General features: G+C 41.0%; 1 protein-coding gene across 1 annotated transcript in view; it reads left to right on the forward strand.

The window, feature by feature from the left end:
• Positions 1-20,179, forward strand: part of LOC143807585 (uncharacterized) — a 138,670-nt gene that overhangs the window by 22,266 nt on the left and 96,225 nt on the right. The window contains exons 2-4 of the mRNA XM_077289281.1: positions 9,513-9,645; positions 11,437-11,618; positions 12,872-13,026. Coding sequence (XP_077145396.1) covers positions 9,513-9,645; positions 11,437-11,618; positions 12,872-13,026 — 470 coding nt within the window. The remainder of the gene's footprint in view (positions 1-9,512; positions 9,646-11,436; positions 11,619-12,871; positions 13,027-20,179) is intronic.

Here is a 20,179-nt window from a genome sequence, read left to right on the forward strand (position 1 = left end):
AGGATCCCCGGGTGCCAATGCAAATGCCCAGTCTTGAGGGTCACCCCGCAGCAAGGAAATTACTATCCTAACCTGCTGTGCGGGATCTCCAGCGGAGCGAGATCTCAGGGAAAGAAATAATTTACAATTATTTTTGAAATTCCGGAAACGAGATCTATCCCCGGAGAAAAATTCTGGTATAGGAATTCTAGGTTCAGATATAGGAGCATGAATAACAAAATCCTGTAAATTTTGAACCTTCATAGCAAGATTATTCAAACCTGTAGCCAAACTCTGAGGATCCATTTTAATCAGGTGAGATCAGAGCCATTCAAGGATTAGAAGGAGAGAGAGAGACAAAGGCTGCAATTAGAGCAGAAATGCAACTAAGTCAACTATAGAGAAAGCTCAGAGGAAAAAAAAAAAAAAAAAAATCTGCAGACTTCTTTTTCTCTCCTTTCTTCTGCCAACGGTTTTAACACTGGGCCGGCCATACTGTCATGGTTCCCAATGGCAAGGGAACGTCAGAGAACATAAATAACAGAACAGCTCTTGGGTGATGGAATCTCGAGCTGACCGTGAGCTAAACCTACCACACAACTAACAGTGGCCGGGTGGCGTACCTACGTTTTATCCCTAGACGCCTAGCGCCAGCCAGAGGACTAACTAACCCTAATAGAGGAAAAGACAGACCTGGCTTACCTCTAGGGAAATTCCCCCAAAAAGGAGACAGAAGCCCCCCACATATATTGACGGTGAGTTCAGAGGAAAAGACATACGCAGTATGAAGGTAGGTTCAGCAAAGCGAGGTCCGCTTACTAGATAGCAAGAAGATACAATAGGGAACTTCACGGTCAGCTGAAAACCCTATTAAAGTACCATCCCGAAATTACTTTAAGACTCATGTGTCAACTCATAACACCGGAGTGGCAATTTCGGCCCACAAGAGCTTCCAGCTACAGAAAAATAACATAACTGTGAACTGGAACAAAAATGCAAAACAAACTTAGGACTAAGAGTCCAACTTAGCTGATAGTAGTCTAGAAGCAGGAACATGCAACAGAAAGGCTCTGGTTACATTGATGGCCGGCACTAGAAATACTGAGCAGCAAGGCTAAATAGGATACACCCATATCCTGATGGAAACAGGTGAACAGAGAAAGTGAAGCACACAAGTCCAGTACCACCAGTGACCACCGGGGGAGCCCAAAAACCAAACTCACAACAGGCCACATAGTATATAGCAGTGTGGGCACCATATCCCTGTTAAAAAAAAAAATTAAAATAAAAAATAGTTATATATTCACCCGCCGGTGTCCAGCGAAGCTGTCACGATGTGCGCGCTTCTGCCGCCAGCTTTCGTCCCAGAGATGCATTGCGAAATTACCCAGATGACTTAGTGGTCTCGCGGCATGCTATTCCATCCGGTTTGCGTTTAGTTGGACCATCATTTATTTTTCAACAGGACAATGACCGCAAACACACCTCCAGGCTGTGTAAGGGCTATTTGACCAAGAAGGAGAGTGATGGGGTGCTACGCCAGATGACCTGGCCTCCACAATCACCAGACCTGAACCCAATCGAGATGGTTTGGGGTGAGCTGGATAACAGAGTGAAGGCAAAAGGGCCAACAAGTGCTAAGCATCTCTGGGAACTCCTTCAAGATTGTTGGAAGACCATTCCCGGTGACTACATCTTGAAGCTCCTCAAGAGAATGCCAAGAGTGTGCAAAGCAGTCATCAAAGCAAAAGGTGGCTTCTTGAAACAACCTAGAATATAAGACATATTTTCAGTTGTTTCACACTTTTTTGTTAAGTATATAATTCCACATGTGTTAATTCATAGTTTTGATGCCTTCAGTGTGAATTTACAATTTTCATAGTCATGAAAATACAGAAAAATCTTTAAATGAGAAGGTGTGTGCAAACCTTTCGTCTGTACTGTATATATAATATTCATTATGTATACCAGGAGGCAGGTCACTGAGGGATCAGTGACCTGTCAGCAGTTTTCATTATGAATAGATCATCAGAACACCACATAAAGCCCCACCCACAGCCACGCATCAGAGCAAGAGCATATCATTAACTCAAAACTGAAAATACAGCTTAGGCTACTTTCACACTAGCGTCGGTACAGGGCAGTTGCCATGCGTCGGCCCGACGTACCGACGCACGTTGTGAAAATAATGAACAACGGGGGGGCAGCGGATGCAGTTTTTCAACGCATCCGCTGCCTCATTGTAATGTCCGAGGAGGAGGAAGCGGAGTTTCGGCCGCGCATGTTCGGTCGGAAATGGCGGACACGAAAGCACAAAAAAAGTTACATGTAACTTTTTTTTGTGCTGACGGTCCGCCAAAACACGACGCATCCGTCGCACAACGGATGCGACGTGTGGCCATACGTCGCAATGCGTCGCTAATGCAAGTTTATGGAGAAAAAACGCATCCTGCGGGCAACTTTGCAGGATGCGTTTTTTCACCAAAATGACGCATTGCGACGTCCGCCAGATGACGCCAGTGTGAAAGAAGCCTTAAACAACAACCACAAGACGATTTCATCAACCAAGGTATAATTTTAATCAAAATAACGATGTTGACCTGACAATATCTGTAGGATACTGTGCACAATCCTGCTCAGAGGTTTCCTTTAACACCACACACACTACAGTCCTCAAAGGTGGCACCCCAATTATCCTTGTTTTCGCCCACATCACAACTCTCCAACTGCCCAACTGACTGTGGGAAACCACAGATGGTTGAGTTTGCAGAGCTGTTCACACATTCTATTCCATGGGCATCGGAAGTTTGCTCCAAAGATTCACAGACTCAGAGGAGGAAAGCACCTACACCGATGCCCAAAATTCTTTTACAGTTGTATCTGTTACCGCAAGAAGTAGGGTCTGAGCTGAATGCGGACCCTCGCCACCAGAAGTTAACCCCCAGGGGTGGAGGTGATCCTGAGGCGTATGTGGACTGTACTGTGCTGTTAAGTCAGGAAAAGGAAGAGGCTGATTCTCAGGGTGAGGAGTGGGAGAACAGAGAACATGATGATGAGGTTGTAGATCCCACTTGGTGTGAATTCACAGGCATTCAGCTGAGTAGCTCCGCAGAGGAGGTGAAGGAGGAGGAAAATGATGAGGCTACGTTGCGGCTTCCCGCTCAGACACTGAGTGATGTAACCACAACAAGAACTGCATCCTCAGCCACAACTGATGTCTAGTGTGCCGACATGGTTAAACTCTATGGCAGAGCAGGGAGACACGATCTCCCTGCACTGCTGCTAGTGGCGGCAGGCCACACGGCTGCTATGGGGCCCATGAGCCAGGGTGGCTCAGTGCTGGCGCCGCTCGTCATCGCAAGTTCATCTGTGTCCTGCTGATACAATTGAAAGCAATCATTCTTCATCACCATCTGACGTCTCAGAGCAGTATATATAATAAATAACTTGGCACTCAACTTGTGTATGGTGATGATTTTAAAGAAATAGATATTTATTACTTGGATAGCAATCCAGCATAAACGTTTCGGTCAAAACAATAAGACCTTCCTCAGTAAACTGCATTACAAATATATAACAAAACAATAATGGGTATATAAAAAAAAAAAAAAAAAAAATACTCTTGTCTCCTATGTAGACAAAGGTGTCATTGATGATAAAACACGGGAGAACCTGACCAAAAACCATCACATTACACCGGTGTTTTACATCCTGCCCAAGGTGCACAAAAACCTTGAACATCCCCCAGGCCGCCCTATAGTGGCCTCTACCGAGTCCATATTGTCCCCACTTGCTATTTTTTTGGAAAAGAACCTTACTCCACTCATTCGCACGTTACCTTCCTTTCTCCTCGACACAGGTGACTTCCTGCACCAACTACAGGGACTAGGCTTTCTTCCAAAAGACCTCCTTTTAGTCTCCCTAGACGTTAAAGACCTATATACCTCGATCCCACATTCACAAGGGATCCAGAGTGTCAAACACTTACTTACTGGTTCACAGCTGAATTCCGAGGTCATCAGTCTCTGTATTGACCTTTTGACTATAGTTTTGACAAAAAATTTCTTCATGTTTGAGGACCGTTTTTTCCTCCAGACGAAGGGCACCGCTATGGGGTCAAATTTAGCTCCACCATACGCTAACAGCTACATGGCCCTATTCGAAGAGGAAATTGTATACCCCAATCCTCTATTCCAGGCCTACTGCCCCTTCTGGAAACGTTACATAGATGACGTTTTTTGTCTATGGACTGGAACACCACAAACCCTGGACCTCTTCTTTAATACCTTGAATACTGCCTGGCCAGGACTTACCTTCACCATAACCAGTAGTACACAAAAAGTCAGTTTTCTCGATACCATGGTTATCAAAGATGAACTAGGGAATCTTAAGACTGACCTCTACACGAAACCGACGGATAGAAACAGTCTCTTGCATTTCCAAAGCTTACATCCCTATGCCACCAAAAAGTCCATCCCCCGATCTCAATTTAAAAGGATACAGAGGATAGTCACTGAACCCAGTCTCCTCAAAACCAGGACGGATGAGATGTACTCTAAATTCAGGGAACGGGGTTACCCCCCCAATCTACTGACCGAGGCCATTAACCCCCCTACAACCACACGCCCATTATCCAACAAAAGAGTTCCATTCGTCCATGTATATCACCCATATGTAAACATTCTGCACCATACCATCAGACGACATTGGAACATATTACGCACTGCCCATCCGTCTATTCCTGAATTTCAGGAGCACTTCCTACCATGTTTCAAACGCCCCTCCAATATCCGGGATTCCTTAGTCAAAGCTGATTTTGGGGTAAATAAGGACAGGACACAACGCTTTCTCAGTCAACCTAAAAACGGCACATTTCCGTGCCTACAGTGCAATCAGTGCAATAATGTCATCCAGGGGGACTGTTTCTATCATCCTCACTCTGGCAAGAGATATATGATAAAATGCTACTCGACATGCGATTCGTCTTTTGTAGTTTATGCCATAAAATGCCCTTGTGGTCTTTTATACATCGGGGAGACAACCCAGCCAATTAAGTCCCGCATCTCTAAGCATAAATCTACCATTCGTTGTCAGAACCTACTATTACCACTCCCGAGTCATTTCATCACTAAGGGTCATACCATATCACAATTAAGGTTCCAAGTCCTGGAGCATATCCCGGTACCCAGACGGGGGGGGTGATTGAATCCACCTCCTGAAAAAGAGGGAGGCATACTGGATTCATGAGTTGCAGACCCTTGCTCCGAGGGGCTTAAACAGGGACTATGACCCCTTAGCCTTCACCTAGAAATGGACATTATTATGATATTGTTGTTATTCTATCATTATTCATGATTTTGTAACTCTTTTTTCTGTGACTTAAGGCCATATTCTTTATGATGCATACTAACACACTTGTCTTTCTCTACAGAGTCGCCGTTATTGATAATCGACACGCAAGTCACTCCTTGATCCCTCCCCACCTTTGGACTTTCCCATCCTTCTGCTCCCTACCCGACTGCATTTTGTTTTCCCTAAATTCAGCAACCACGCTGTTACATTTATTTATATATTAAGCTCATACCTTCTCCACATGAAAACACAGATCTATGCCTCCAAATACAGCACTTATTAGCAATCATGTGACCGCTCTAGCCAGTTAACCTTGACCACAACACTGGCATCTTTCAAACAGGAAGTTCGCGTCAGGTACAGTGACGCACTTCCGGTTCTAAGGCATTACTGAACTACATCCCCCACAATCCCTCAGGAGCAGCGATCAGGTGACCGCACAAGTTGCTAGGTCCCTATGGAACAGGGCGGACCCCCACATACTGACAGTGTGTGTCACGATATATGACACACTTCCGGTTTCGGCGGTAACACGATCCCGCCCTGCTACTACTTAAACTCAGATCACTGGCCCCTGTACATTCAACCAGCGGCGGATACCGCGTTGATGTACACCCTTTATCTACCTCACACTGGTAAGTTTCTTTGCTATTTCCCCCCCGTAGCTCACACGGACTTTTTCTAATACGCTGCTATACTATAGGAGCCGGGATCATTAGCATACCTATTCCAGGAGCACTCTCAGAAGAGCCCTATAACAATAGGTGAGCCATCTCTCCTTTGGGGTCCAGGCACAGTTACTAATACACATTTATAACACTATATTATGCAATCTTTTAGGTCTTACGCTATCGCACTGTTAATTAATTGCCAACTTATATGGGATTTAGCCTCTCCCTGGTGAGGATTCCACAGCTTCATGGTGAGACTTTTTTTCTATTTATACATAGAACTATTTACGTCTATGTGTATAAATGACAGTATTTTTACACCTTTTGTTACAGCCGACATATCTTAAACGCCCTATCTTCTGATACCACGGGCATATATACCTGCGTCCATACTCTAGCACGGCTATATTAGGTGAGAATCTCCACAGTTTCCAATGTAGATATATGTACTCTCTGACACCTGCTCCTCCAACATGGTCATATATTATCTTACAGCCTATATCCTTACCATACCCATCCTTACCATATATTTGGAACGCTAGACGTACACGCTCAGCTTACCCGGTTAGTATATTACTACTATCCCATCTTGTTTACCATATACTCCATTATATAATTACCTTTCATTACTATAGGGAAACACCCTCCCCCCTTTTTCCTTGGAGGTCCATCATAACCATGATATAGGACCCAGTCTACATCCAGCGATATTCTACACCATATAAGCAGTCGGGTATGTTAAAAGATGTTACCTTATCCTTATCCCATCTCTCCTCCCTTCCATTTTGTCACATATCACACAATTATTGTGAGATTTATCTTTTTGTTAATTTATCCTTTGTTTTTTTTTTTGTTTTTTTTATATACCCATTATTGTTTTGTTATATATTTGTAAGCAGTTTACTGAGGAAGGTCTTATTGATTTGACCGAAACGTTTATGCTGGACTGCTATCCAAGTAATAAATATCTATTTCTTTAAAATCATCACCATACACAAGTTGAGTGCCAAGTTATTTATTATATATATGTTACTGGTGTGGGCAACCTATCTTGAGCACCGACACAGCTGTGCCACGATATACTTCACGTCTCAGAGCAGTGGGCACCATGTTGTGACATCATCACGCCCGCTATGTTGAGATCTATAGCGCTTCAGAATGCTCATTGCAGAGACTGGAGAAGTGGCAAAACGAGGAGTGAGTATTGCATGTTTTTCTTTTTTTTAAATCAGTGACAACATTGTGGGGGCCATAATGCTGTATGAAGGACTAGGGTGCATGACAGTATGTGTGAAGGACTAGGGTGCATGACAGTATGAGGACTATGGGGAGGGCATTATACTGTATACAGGACTATGGGGAGTGCATTATACTATATGGAAGACTATAGGGAGTACAGTATACTATATGGATGACTATGGGGAGTGCATTATACTATATAGAGTTCTATGGGGTGCATTATACTAGTTGAAGGAAAATAGGGTGCACATTATACTATATGGAGAACTATGAGGAGTGCATTGTACTATATGGAGGACTATGCAGAGTGCAGTATACTATTTGGAGGAGTATGGGGAGTGCAGTATACTATGTAGAGGACTATGCGGAGTGCAATATACTATATGGAGGATTATGCAGAGTGCATTATACTCTATGGAGGGGTGGCTATAATATTTGGATGGCTGTGGGGGAACCTTCATACTGTATGCAAGCAATTATACAGTGTGAAGGTTTGTGTGTGGGTCCATCATACTGTGTGGAGAGCTGTGTAGGGGTATTATACAGTGTGTAGAGATATGGGGCCATTATACTGCATGTAGGCCCATTATACTGCATCGAGTGCTTATGGAAGTCACAGTTTGGGGATCATACTGTGTTGCGGCCACCATACTTTTCTGGGACAGTTGAAGGGTGAGTTACAGTAGGGTTATCATACTGTGCGTGTGGAGGATACTGAGGGGGAATTCACTGTAGGGGTATCTTAGTGTTTATGGGGCACTTTTGTTGAAATCATGCTTTGAGTGCAATGAAAGGGGAATCTAGGGCTCCAGTAGGAGGAAAATAAGAAAGCACACAGTACCACACAGTGAGTACAGTAATAGGGACACATACGGCAGCAGCGGCTCAGCATTGGGGTATCAGCAGGATAAGGAGTTTGTGAAGGTTGGGGATTAATGTGGACGGTGCCTGAAATGTGAGAAGTCAGATGTGTCTGTGGTAACCTCTGCAGCCGGGTCCTGGCTGGAAGAAGTTGCCATGTCAGTCTGGTCCTGATGGAAAAACACAGCAAAAGTGAATGACTCCACCAGAAAGAACGTCAGCTGTAAGTCACTATCAGTAACTGTACTGTAATCTCTTACATGTTCTGCAGCATTGATATGCCACCACATTTGTAATCAGGATTACCTGTTTAGGGGTCCACTCAGAAGTTTCTCCACCCACTGAACCAAAGCCCTAAGTACACCTCTGCATGGCATATATAGTCTTGTGACTCCAACACCATTTTGGAAATTACCCCACTCCCCTTCCCTGGTAATGGTATTTTCGTTAGTCCCATTTTTTCCACTAGTAATTTATAATTGGTGATATAGGAAGTAATTGTAATTTGTGTGTTGTTTTTCCTCTTACTAATGTTGTTTTATTTTCTCTATGAAAATGTTAAATAAATGTAAAATATAACAAAATGAAAAATAAAATAAAACATTATTTTCGCTGTGTTCATAATGATTATAATAATCTCAGGAGATCATTATTTTCGCTGTGTTCATAATGATTATAATAATCTCAGGAGACAAGCCAAGAATCTAAAATGTATGGGAGACCTCAAATATTCCCCAGCAACAGTAGTTGGGATGAAAACATTGATTTAGAATGCCCATGACTGCTTCCTTAATCCAAGTGTGCGTGTTTATGGGACTTCAGGAGACGTGTTTGACCTGCTGGGAACAAACATCATAGAATCATAGAACGTTAGGGTTGGGAGGAACCTCATAGGTCATCGAGTCCAATCCTCTGCTCAATGCGTAGGCAGTAAGAGGCCCCTTTCTCTAAAATAGTTTGCAGACAGGTATAACATTTGGTTTGTCCTTCCCTGTATAAGGTCCAGATCTGCTAACATCTCATAACACACACATTCATGGTTCTGAATATATTCCAAATATAAAAAAAGGTATCCAAAGGTAAGAGGAAATAAGTTCTTGATCAATGAGGGTTCAACCAAAAGTACCCTTCTCTAGCAGAACTGGATATTTTTGTCTCTGTCTGAACAGAGTGGCAATGTACATGGATAGGTAGTAATTTCTTATAACAGAATATCCCTTTAAATATAGGACTTTTTGTACAATGTTTGCAAACTTATCTTTCACATGTCATCGATTATCATGGTGTGACCTTGGCGTTACTTCACATGGAAGCTTTATCTGTGATTTACAATAACTGTCAGTATGTAGAAGTAGAAACAGATATATGCAGAAGTGCAGCAAATAATAAATTCTTGTTATTTCTCCTTAGATGTATCATGTGTACATCCAGCGTTGGAAGTTTTAAAGGTGTTTTTCAATTCTTCAAACTTTTGCACAATGCTGCATTGGGAAACAACATGTGATGGACAACCCACCTGCAGATATGAGGTTCAGTACAAAGTGTATGTATCTCATTTACATATATGGCGCTCAGGAGAATGGTATGGTTTGCATTTTTTTCCACTGACTTGAGCCCAATCTGCTACCATTAGAGAAGACGTTTCATGATTTTTTGATGCTGTATATGTGAGGCCACACATCTTAGGAATTGTAGATTGTAGATCCTAAATCTCTTCAAGACGTTTTTTACTGAACGATTCACAGTCAGGAATCTTTGTAACAACAATGATAAATCCATAATTCCAAAAACAACCAATATATTTATATATCATCTCGCTTGGCAGAGTCCCAAAAAAGTGTCAGAATTCTAAGGTCTTATACAGAGTAGGCTGAGCTAGCAGTATAGATGGAGAGACTAGGATCGCACAGAGTTGGGAGCATGGACACGTATATAAAGAACGTGGCTATGTAACTAAGGAATGTGTTAAAGGGAAGTAGGTTATTGCTTTGTAATATAAGGACAGCATGAGGAGGGGGCTGAGACACAGATTTCAGGGATGTCACTTATGTGTGCTGTTGTTTACATACAATTATATTAGATAATGTTAAATCACCTAAGGACACTATATAAAAGTCTAAAAAACCATAAAAATAGTTACAATTTCTATATGATAATATCAATGATTGCCCATGGTGTTAAAACAAGATGAAACCACTCGTAACCAGAAAAAAACAAACCACCAGAATTATGGATACACCAGGAAAACCAAGCTGAATCTTATAGTTCAAAAATATCTATATTGACAAGTAGTAGTGATACATAGAAATATAAAAATATAAATAAACAAACTGTGCGATTCAGGACATTATGTATAACATATTTAGTATGTACAGTAGATCAAAAAATCAATAAATAAACCCGTAAATTAAAATATATAAGGCCCAATGGGAGTGTGTGCTGTTACAGGACGGTGTGGTACCCTAAGGTAATGTTTGTTAAGATCTCCCCCTGAATCACATTTTTTGCACATAGCACTTTACTACTTATCTTTCAGCATTGCACAGTTCCTATGTGATTTTCCTGTGTGATTGCTAAGATTCTTCCCTATATCTACTTTGGCACTCTGCACTTCATTACATGCAGTGCAATCTTGCCTTGTGCAGGCGTGTACTATGGAGGACAGAGAATGAACTTCAATCCAATATTGCAGCCAGCATGCAGCCAGCGGGTAAGGAAAGGGTGAATCAAACACCCGAAAACCCCGCCCCTATGGCTGAAAATTGTTCCCTCCAAATTCAGGTGACAGAGTCCCTTTAACAATCCTTTCAAGGCTGCGGTTATCCCAGTTGCTTGTGCACCTTTTTCTACCACACTTTTTCCTTCCACTCAACTTTCTATTAATATTCTTGGATACAGCACTCTGTGAATAGCCAGCTTCTTTAGCAATGACCTTTTGTGGCTTACCCTCCTTGTGGAGTGTGTCAGTGACTGCCTTCTGGACATCTGTCAAATCAGCAGTCTTCCCTATGATTGTGGAGCCTACTGAAACAGACTAAGGGACCTTTTTAAACGCTTTGGAAGCCATTGCAGATGTGTTTTGTAAATTATTCTAATTTTCTGAGATAATGACTTTTGGGTTTTCATTGGCTGTAAGCCATCATCATCAACATTAACAGAAATAAACACATGAAATAGATCAATCTTTAATGACTCTATATAATATATGAGTTTCACTTTTTCTGTTGAAGAACCTAAATAATTTAACTTTTTGATAATCTAATTGTGTGAGAAGCACCAGTATTTAAAAGTATAGTAAAAGATTATAAATAATGGTTGCATTATCAACTTACAGATACGGTGAAAAGTGGCAAAGAATCAAAAACTGTGAAAAAATGAAGAACTTGTGCAATATGACAGCAGAATTATTGAAGAAAAAGAACGTTTATGAAAAGATATTTGCCAAAGTTAGAGCAAAGAAAGGAAAAGATAGTTCCACGTGGAAATCAAGTGAAGAATTTAAAATCTTACGAGACAGTAAGCTGATGAGATCTTTATATTGCTTATGATGTGATACAGCCTGCAAGATTAGGGTTTGATTCAATCTTTGATATGTTAAATTGCTTTGTTAACTACAAAATGAGAATGTGAAATAAGGTTAAGGTTTGCTCACATGCTGCGTTTTTGGGGGTTCAAAGTGCTCACCACACATCTAGATAAGTTCCTTCAGGGGGTCTCTCATGATAATGCCAAAAATGCCATATTATATTGTGAGTTTAGTTTAAGAAGGACATGGCTTCCTACACCCACACTCACAATGCAGCTGCGACCCCCCTTGTTCTTTTCCCCTTTCTCCCTCCCTCTGCATTCCTCCCCCAATGGCAAAGCCTAGAGCAGGGACACTGGGTAACTTGAAGCTAGTGTGTGAGCAGGGTGTGGCATTAAACTGCAGACGACCAATCCGGTAAAGCCACCCGTTGTCCCTCCCTTCTCACTCAGGAATTTTTGTCTCCAGACTCTAGAAACGTAAATATCTCTCAGATCAATGCATATCATTAACCAGCCCTTTAGTGATGTCACAAGCTGAGAAGTATAAGACACTATACTCTTAGCCCAGCCTGTTTTCCAGCTGCGATCCGAAGGATATCGTGTGCTGTGTTTTTTGAGTTTAACATTAAAGAGACGTTTTGCTGTGAACTTTGCTGCGTCACTGCCACATCACTGCATAGGGTGCTGCCCTAGTGTATACATTCATATTTTCCTTTATCCATGTTCATATTACAGTACACTACTACTCCCCTCTTCCCTGGGTGGGGGAAGGGTACAGACTGAGAGCGGATTCAGGAGCTAAATCAATGTATGTGGCCCCGGCGTCTTCACCATCAGAAGTAACCTGGGGAACAGGGCGAGCTAGGGCACCCCTAGCTTTGGGAACAGGGAAGGAGCCTCCGGTCCAGGGACACCCAACAACAGAGTTATGACAGTGCTGTTTCCATCCCACCATAGAGAAAATGCAAAGGAGGAGCAGTTCAAACTTTCCAGAGCACTTCCAATTCCTTGCAGTGGCCATTTTGTCTGCACATTGCCACTGAATAAAAAAATGAACATTTTTGGGAATGCATGATTGTTGGCAGATTCCCAGACCATCCAGAAGATTATAGTCTCATGTAAGTTAGCCCAAACAAGAACTGCATGTTTTTCCCATGGCAATGAATCATATGTCAGCTGTTACGTTTGTATTGAATTTATCCTGATTAACCAAATATAATTGAATCTTCTTTTTCTTTCAGCAACTATCAGTGCTCCAGCGGTGACTGCAACTGCCTCATCTAACACCATATTAGTATATATCACTGCTCCACTGCTGTTGTATCACCTTAAGTATGCTGGCACTGCTTATCAGAAGAAAATGTCTTTTTCTATTAACGTGTCAGCTTCGTCAAAGGTAAAACCTGATATTGTATAAAGCAATGTCAATCCTTCTATAATCACTTCTACGACAAAAGGCAGATTACTATTATTGTACATTTGTGCAAGTTTATGAAGTTGAATAAAATGGTGACAAGGGAAATGTAGTTGGGACAATGAGATCATCATATTATATAGGACTGTGTACTTACAATTGCTCATTTTGCCTTTCTACCCAGGTCATTCTTCTCTTTTCCATTAGGTAGATGGCGTTAGATAATTAAAAAATGATTGGCAGAATTCTTCTAAGCTCTATGTAGAAACAGAAGGTCAGTTTTCCTTGTATGAGTCATCATTCACTGCAAAGGTCCTTGGAAGGTGGCAGGAAGGAGCAGCTGGGTCAGGAACTGTAGAGGGAAATGTTAAATTCAGAGACAAGAGACTTCCTGTTTCTACATAGAGTAGAGAAAAGAGATGAATTAGCGGGGTAGAAAGGCAAAATGAGCAATTGTAAATACACAGTGCTATATAATATGATGACTGCTATATACAGTATTAAGAGGATAAAACCTTTGATGGGAGGAGTGCTTCTTTAATGAAGTGGAGTAAAATACACCTAATTCATTAGGAGGCGCACACCACTTAATGAATAAGGTGAATGTTACAAGTGCCCTGCGTCTCTAGCAATGGATGACTGGAGTACATTTCTAGCATAAGTTATGCAAACTTTAGTGGTACAATTTTTCATGAATTTGACAGGTGAACTTAGCAGCGCCCCATTTCACGCATGTTCCTCCATATTATTGTGCTAAAGCAAGGAAATGTGCAATACATGAAATGTGAACAGCATAATGGCTTGTGAAATTTATGAAAAAACACATGAGATTTTTAGCACAAAATTTGGCCAAATATTGTGAGCCCATTCACCAAACGTCAAGGTAATCTCAGATCGAATGGGTAACTAACCTGTCTGCCTAGTGTGAACACTTACCTATGGCTAATAAAATGGTAAAGCCTGCATTTATAGAGGAGGTTAGAACCAACTGTGTTTGGATGTAGTTAAAATCACAGCATGGTGAAGGGCGGGGCGTTCAAGTCAGAAAAAGCAATACATAGTAAATATAGAAAAACTAACTGAACAGCCATCTAGTCTGAACTGGTGCATAACCAAAAAGTCTTACATAGCAAATAGATAATGGCTGCACTCAAGTTTATTGTGCTAAAGCAAGGAAATGTGCAATACATGAAATGTGAACAGCATAATGGCTTGTGAAATTTATGAAAAAACACATGAGATTTTTAGCACAAAATTTGGCCAAATATTGTGAGCCCATTCACCAAACGTCAAGGTAATCTCAGATCGAATGGGTAACTAACCTATCTGCCTAGTGTGAACACTTACCTATGGCTAATAAAATGGTAAAGCCTGCATTTATAGAGGAGGTTAGAACCAACTGTGTTTGGATGTAGTTAAAATCACAGCATGGTGAAGGGCGGGGCGTTCAAGTCAGAAAAAGCAATACATAGTAAATATAGAAAAACTGACTGAACAGCCATCTAGTCTGAACTGGTGCATAACCAAAAAGTCTTACATAGCAAATAGATAATGGCTGCACTCAAGTTTATTGTGCTAAAGCAAGGAAATGTGCAATACATGAAATGTGAACAGCATAATGGCTTGTGAAATTTATGAAAAAACACATGAGATTTTTAGCACAAAATTTGGCCAAATATTGTGAGCCCATTCACCAAACGTCAAGGTAATCTCAGATCGAATGGGTAACTAACCTGTCTGCCTAGTGTGAACACTTACCTATGGCTAATAAAATGGTAAAGCCTGCATTTATAGAGGAGGTTAGAACCAACTGTGTTTGGATGTAGTTAAAATCACAGCATGGTGAAGGGCGGGGCGTTCAAGTCAGAAAAAGCAATACATAGTAAATATAGAAAAACTGACTGAACAGCCATCTAGTCTGAACTGGTGCATAACCAAAAAGTCTTACATAGCAAATAGATAATGGCTGCACTCAAGTTTATTGTGCTAAAGCAAGGAAATGTGCAATACATGAAATGTGAACAGCATAATGGCTTGTGAAATTTATGAAAAAACACATGAGATTTTTAGCACAAAATTTGGCCAAATATTGTGAGCCCATTCACCAAACGTCAAGGTAATCTCAGATCGAATGGGTAACTAACCTGTCTGCCTAGTGTGAACACTTACCTATGGCTAATAAAATGGTAAAGCCTGCATTTATAGAGGAGGTTAGAACCAACTGTGTTTTGGATGTAGTTAAAATCACAGCATGGTGAAGGGCGGGGCGTTCAAGTCAGAAAAAGCAATACATAGTAAATATAGAAAAACTGACTGAACAGCCATCTAGTCTGAACTGGTGCATAACCAAAAAGTCTTACATAGCCAATAGATAATGGCTGCACTCAATGGTGAATGGGCTCACAATATTTGGCCAAATTTTGTGCTAAATATCTCATGTGTTTTTTCATAAATTTCACAAGCCATTATGCTGTTCACATTTCATGTATTGCACATTTCCTTGCTTTAGCACAATAAACTTGAGTGCAGCCATTATCTATTTGCTATGTAAGACTTTTTGGTTATGCACCAGTTCAGACTAGATGGCTGTTCAGTCAGTTTTTCTATATTTACTATGTTCCTCCATATTGGCATAGGTGGCCAAGTCTGGAGTGAAAATGCCATGAAAATTTTGCAACTTATTAAGGAATTTTACTCCAAAATTCTGGAATAAACACTTTAATGAATCGTCCCCTCTAAATGTTTTGTTAAGGTAAATGATACATAAGCAGGCCCTTATTCATTATACTTTTTGTGGCTTGTAAAAAGTAACCGTAGATTTCTCAATTTAAATTGTTTGAATTTCTCTTAAAATGGCTGGCAGGCTCTGATGTTCCCCCTGCTTTATATGTATATTAATTCAACTCAGAAGCTCTACAATTATTTCACTATTGCTATATCTAGGGGCAGAGATAGAAGAGATCCCCTGCGCAAGAACGTAATATAAAGTATGTGCTCTTTGCATTCCAATAGTGTGTCTGTGACAAAAGCTGTTTACTAATTTGGAGGTGGAAGTGGCCCCCTTATACTTTGGGCCCCTGTAGTTGCATCAGTGTTATTTCCGCCCCTGCCCATCTCTCCAGAAAGCCCTAAGTATGCTATATATACCAGAGACAGACTGCACAAAGCCAACAACAAGCAATGAAGGTGCTATGTATCCACAGCACGCTCACGAGTTGGAAGCGCCTTTTGACAGCAGAAATGAATGATAAACACATGCACCGCTAATACAGTGGTGCCTCAAATGTTGTTTTGCACAGGTATTGGTTACGGCTAATTCACTTCTCTTTATAAACCTGACTTGTTCCCTCCTCTGACGCCCCCTCAAAAAGCTGTGCAAAACGCGTTGGGGCACAGGGAAACACGCTAGGATGACATTACACCATGTAAATAAATAATTGATCTATTCTTTAATTTTTATCTGAGTGCACCATTACTTATATGGAAAAAAACTACAAGAAATGGTGCAGTCAAAACTAGTCGGAATCAATATAAATTTTGTTAAGCTGATAACTTACAATTGATAAAAAGACAAGTGAATTAAAATAGTGGAACACAAGAGGGCGACAAAACACAGCAGGAGGAATGAGGTAGACAGTGATTTATTTTATTTATTTTACTAACTAATACAGCACCATTAAATCCACAACATTTTACAGACATAGTCATCACTGTCCCCAATGGGGCTTACAATCTAGATTCCCTATCAGTATGTCTTTGGAGTGTGGGAGGAAACCCACACAAACACAGGGAGAACATACAAACTCATTCCAGATGTTGTTCTTGGTTGGATTTGAAGATAATAAGTATATATAAAATATATATAATACATATAAATAAGTGCATATAAATATGTACAGTATATATACAGTGGGATGTAAAAGTTTGATCGTTTGAAATGATTTGTAAAAGGCCTAAAGCTAAAGATGACACATTTTCTTTGTATTTAAGGCTAATTTATATTTATTTATACTGTACATATTTTCATCTTTTACACTTTAAAAATTACAGAAAGAAAAATTGACCCAAGCAAAAGTTTGGGCACCCTGGATGGTTAGTACCTAGTAGCACCACCTTTTTGAAAGCATCAAAACTTTGTAAATGCATTTGGTAGCCAGCCAAGTGTCTTTCAATTCCTGGTTGAAGGATTTTCCTCCTTTCTTCCTCGGAAAATGTTTCCAGTTCTGTGAAATTCCTGGGTTGTCTTGCATGCACTGCTATTTTGAGGTCTAGTCACAGATTTTCAATGATGTTCTGACCATGGGACTGTGAGGGCCATAGTAAAACATTCAACTTGCGCCTTTTGAGGTAGACTACTGTGGATTTTGACGTCTGTTTTAGTATCATTATCCATTTGTAGAAGCCATACTCTTTTCAACTTCAGCTTTTTTGCAGGCTAATGTTATGTTTGCATCAAGAATTTCTTAAAACATCATTGGATCCATTCTTCCCTCTACCTGTAAAATGTTCCCCGTGCCATTAGCTGCAACACAACCCCAAAGCATATTGATTAGTTTTGCTCGAATAGTGAAATATTCAGATTCGGGAATATCGGCATGAATAATTTCTAATATCCGTATATTCGCACAAAACAACAAATCCAATGCAAGTCAATGGGAAAGCCGAAAATTTTTGTGCTGGACAGGTCTGGGGGCATGAGAAAAAAGCTGAAATGGATGGGAAATACTAAAAACTAAATGGGAACAGCAAGGAGAAGATGCCTGCATGCCTTTCTGACTCACATATGGTATTTCTGAATAATGTCAGACTATTGCACCGGTTTTATTGATTTGTAAAAAGACCTACCAAACCAAACCCCAAATTTTTTTAAAGGGAAAATTCAAAGAAACATTATTTCCTTCATAAATACATGTATTTAACGCACAAAAATATATATATTTAAATGTATATATTATCATATGTTCACACGGAGTGTTTTGGCTTTATTTTTTACGTTAACATTTGTGAGAGCTCTCACTCCTACTTTTGGGAGGACCCTCCCTCATGCCAAATAGTTAGCAAGATAGTGGAATACATATTCCCCATCACTTTACAATGTCATTTCAAACATGCCATTTGAATTTTGGGCATCGCCCGCTATCACTACCATGTCCACCGCAATGTCATTATGCGGCCCTCGCTTTTAATTTTCAGAGGGTCACCATGTGCTGTGAAGCCTGCATTTTGTAAGGTCCACAGTTCATTTTTGCCACTGGATCCTGATGGAACCACTGTCATAGTGGGTGAAGCCGCTGTAAGGTGAATATAATACAGGAGTTGACGGAGCTGTATGATCATTGTAAGTAAATTGGATTTTACCAGATACCAAAAGCATTAGAATTAAATTCTGAATACAGTGTATGCAAGCGAGGGCCTGGATTGTAGTCGGTCTGTCAGGCCTGAAACCTATGTCAGGACATTGTACAAGCCTCATTTTACTTGAAAGCAGCCTACTCAAGGGAAAGAAACAGGAATGCCATTGACCAATCTGCACAAGTCTACACACTTCTTCTGGAAAATGTATCTTTTGCATGGTTTGAGCAACAATGTAGTAATTAGAGGATATGTCCCAGAGAGTGTCGAGGATTGTGGAGTGTAGTACTCAGGTGACAGGCAGTGCTACAGAGCTCAGGTAAAGGCCTTAGTGTGTCAAAGACCATCTTCCACTGTGTAAGGCTGCGGCCTGAATAGGTCTGTGGAGTGTATTAACCCAGTCTCTTAGACGTGCTTAAAATATACAGAAACTCGCCAATACCCCAACCACCATTTTTTTGTAAGAGCCCAAATGTAGAAAATGTAAGGGAAGTGACAGTTTAATAAAGAGACAGTCTCATTTAGAAGCCTGTAAAAGTCACCAATAGTATTTGTCCAGCACCTGACAAGGCAAATTGCTAACGAATATGTATGCCCTATCTAACAAAAAATTTGTGAACAGACATATATGCTGACAAGGGACAACTGAACACTGTGCTGGGACAACGAACTGGACAAGGTTGCTGACTGTTGTGTCTGTGCAACTGCAGGCTGTGGACTGGAGGCATCAGCGCCTCCTTCCTGGACAGCAGATTGGGAATGATGCAACACAGGGGAAGGGCCAGTGGTTTCACCCTCAGACACAGATTTTGTATCCAGGCGATCTGCCCACCTTCTGGGGTGCTACGTATATGAGCAGGATATGGCGTATGCTAACAGAGGTATTAAGTCAAATTTCCCTTTATAAAGGGATGTGTGGGTAAGATTTTCGAACTAGCAGCATATATACACTCCCGGACAGAAGATCTGTCGCTGATTCATGTTATGTAAATAAAAGCTTATAATCTGATGCTAAATTCATCCATTGGTTGTATAAATTATTCTTTTGAAAGCTAAATTGGCATCAATGCAGAAATATTGATCAGTTAATGGACACAGAATGGTCAGATTTTGGCAAGACAAAAAGTTTTGTCGCCTGGTCATATAATGCACCCAATCCTAGTTTACATCCTCACCTGTGCTCAGTAAATGATCGGTTAATTAGTGTGTGTGTGTGTATTAAAAGAAACTCAGCACCCTAGACCTTCACTTGAACTGCAACTAGAGCTCTGGCAACATGCCAAAAATCTACACTACGACCAAAGCCTGGATTATCAAGAGGCTGAAGACCAGATCCATTGCAGAGGTGGCTGGCACCTTTAATGTGTCTCAGCATCAAGTACAAAGAATTAAAAAAAGATTTGACGAGACTGGAGATGTGTTTGACAAGCCCAGGTCTGGCAGACCCCGGAAGACAACTGCTCAGGAGGAACGTTTGTTGGTTAGAAAATCCAAAGCAAACCCCTCTTCCACTGCAGCAGAGCTCCAACTGGCCTGGTCACCTCAAGTCCCTGTGTCAACTAGAACAGTTTGTAGGATTCTGTCTCGAAATGGCCTCCATGGTTGAATCAGTGCCCAGAAGCCAGCACTAAACAAAAGGCAAATAAAAAACGTGTGGCATTTGCAAAGTCCTACAGCCTGCTAAACAGATGGATGCTGGAAAAGTGGCAGAAGGTGGATTTCTCTGATGAATCTTCAGTAGAATTATACCACAGCCGCCGCAAATACTGCAGGAGACCTACTT

This window comes from Ranitomeya variabilis, chromosome 2, assembly GCF_051348905.1.
Source record: "Ranitomeya variabilis isolate aRanVar5 chromosome 2, aRanVar5.hap1, whole genome shotgun sequence".
Lineage (NCBI taxonomy): Eukaryota > Metazoa > Chordata > Amphibia > Anura > Dendrobatidae > Ranitomeya > Ranitomeya variabilis.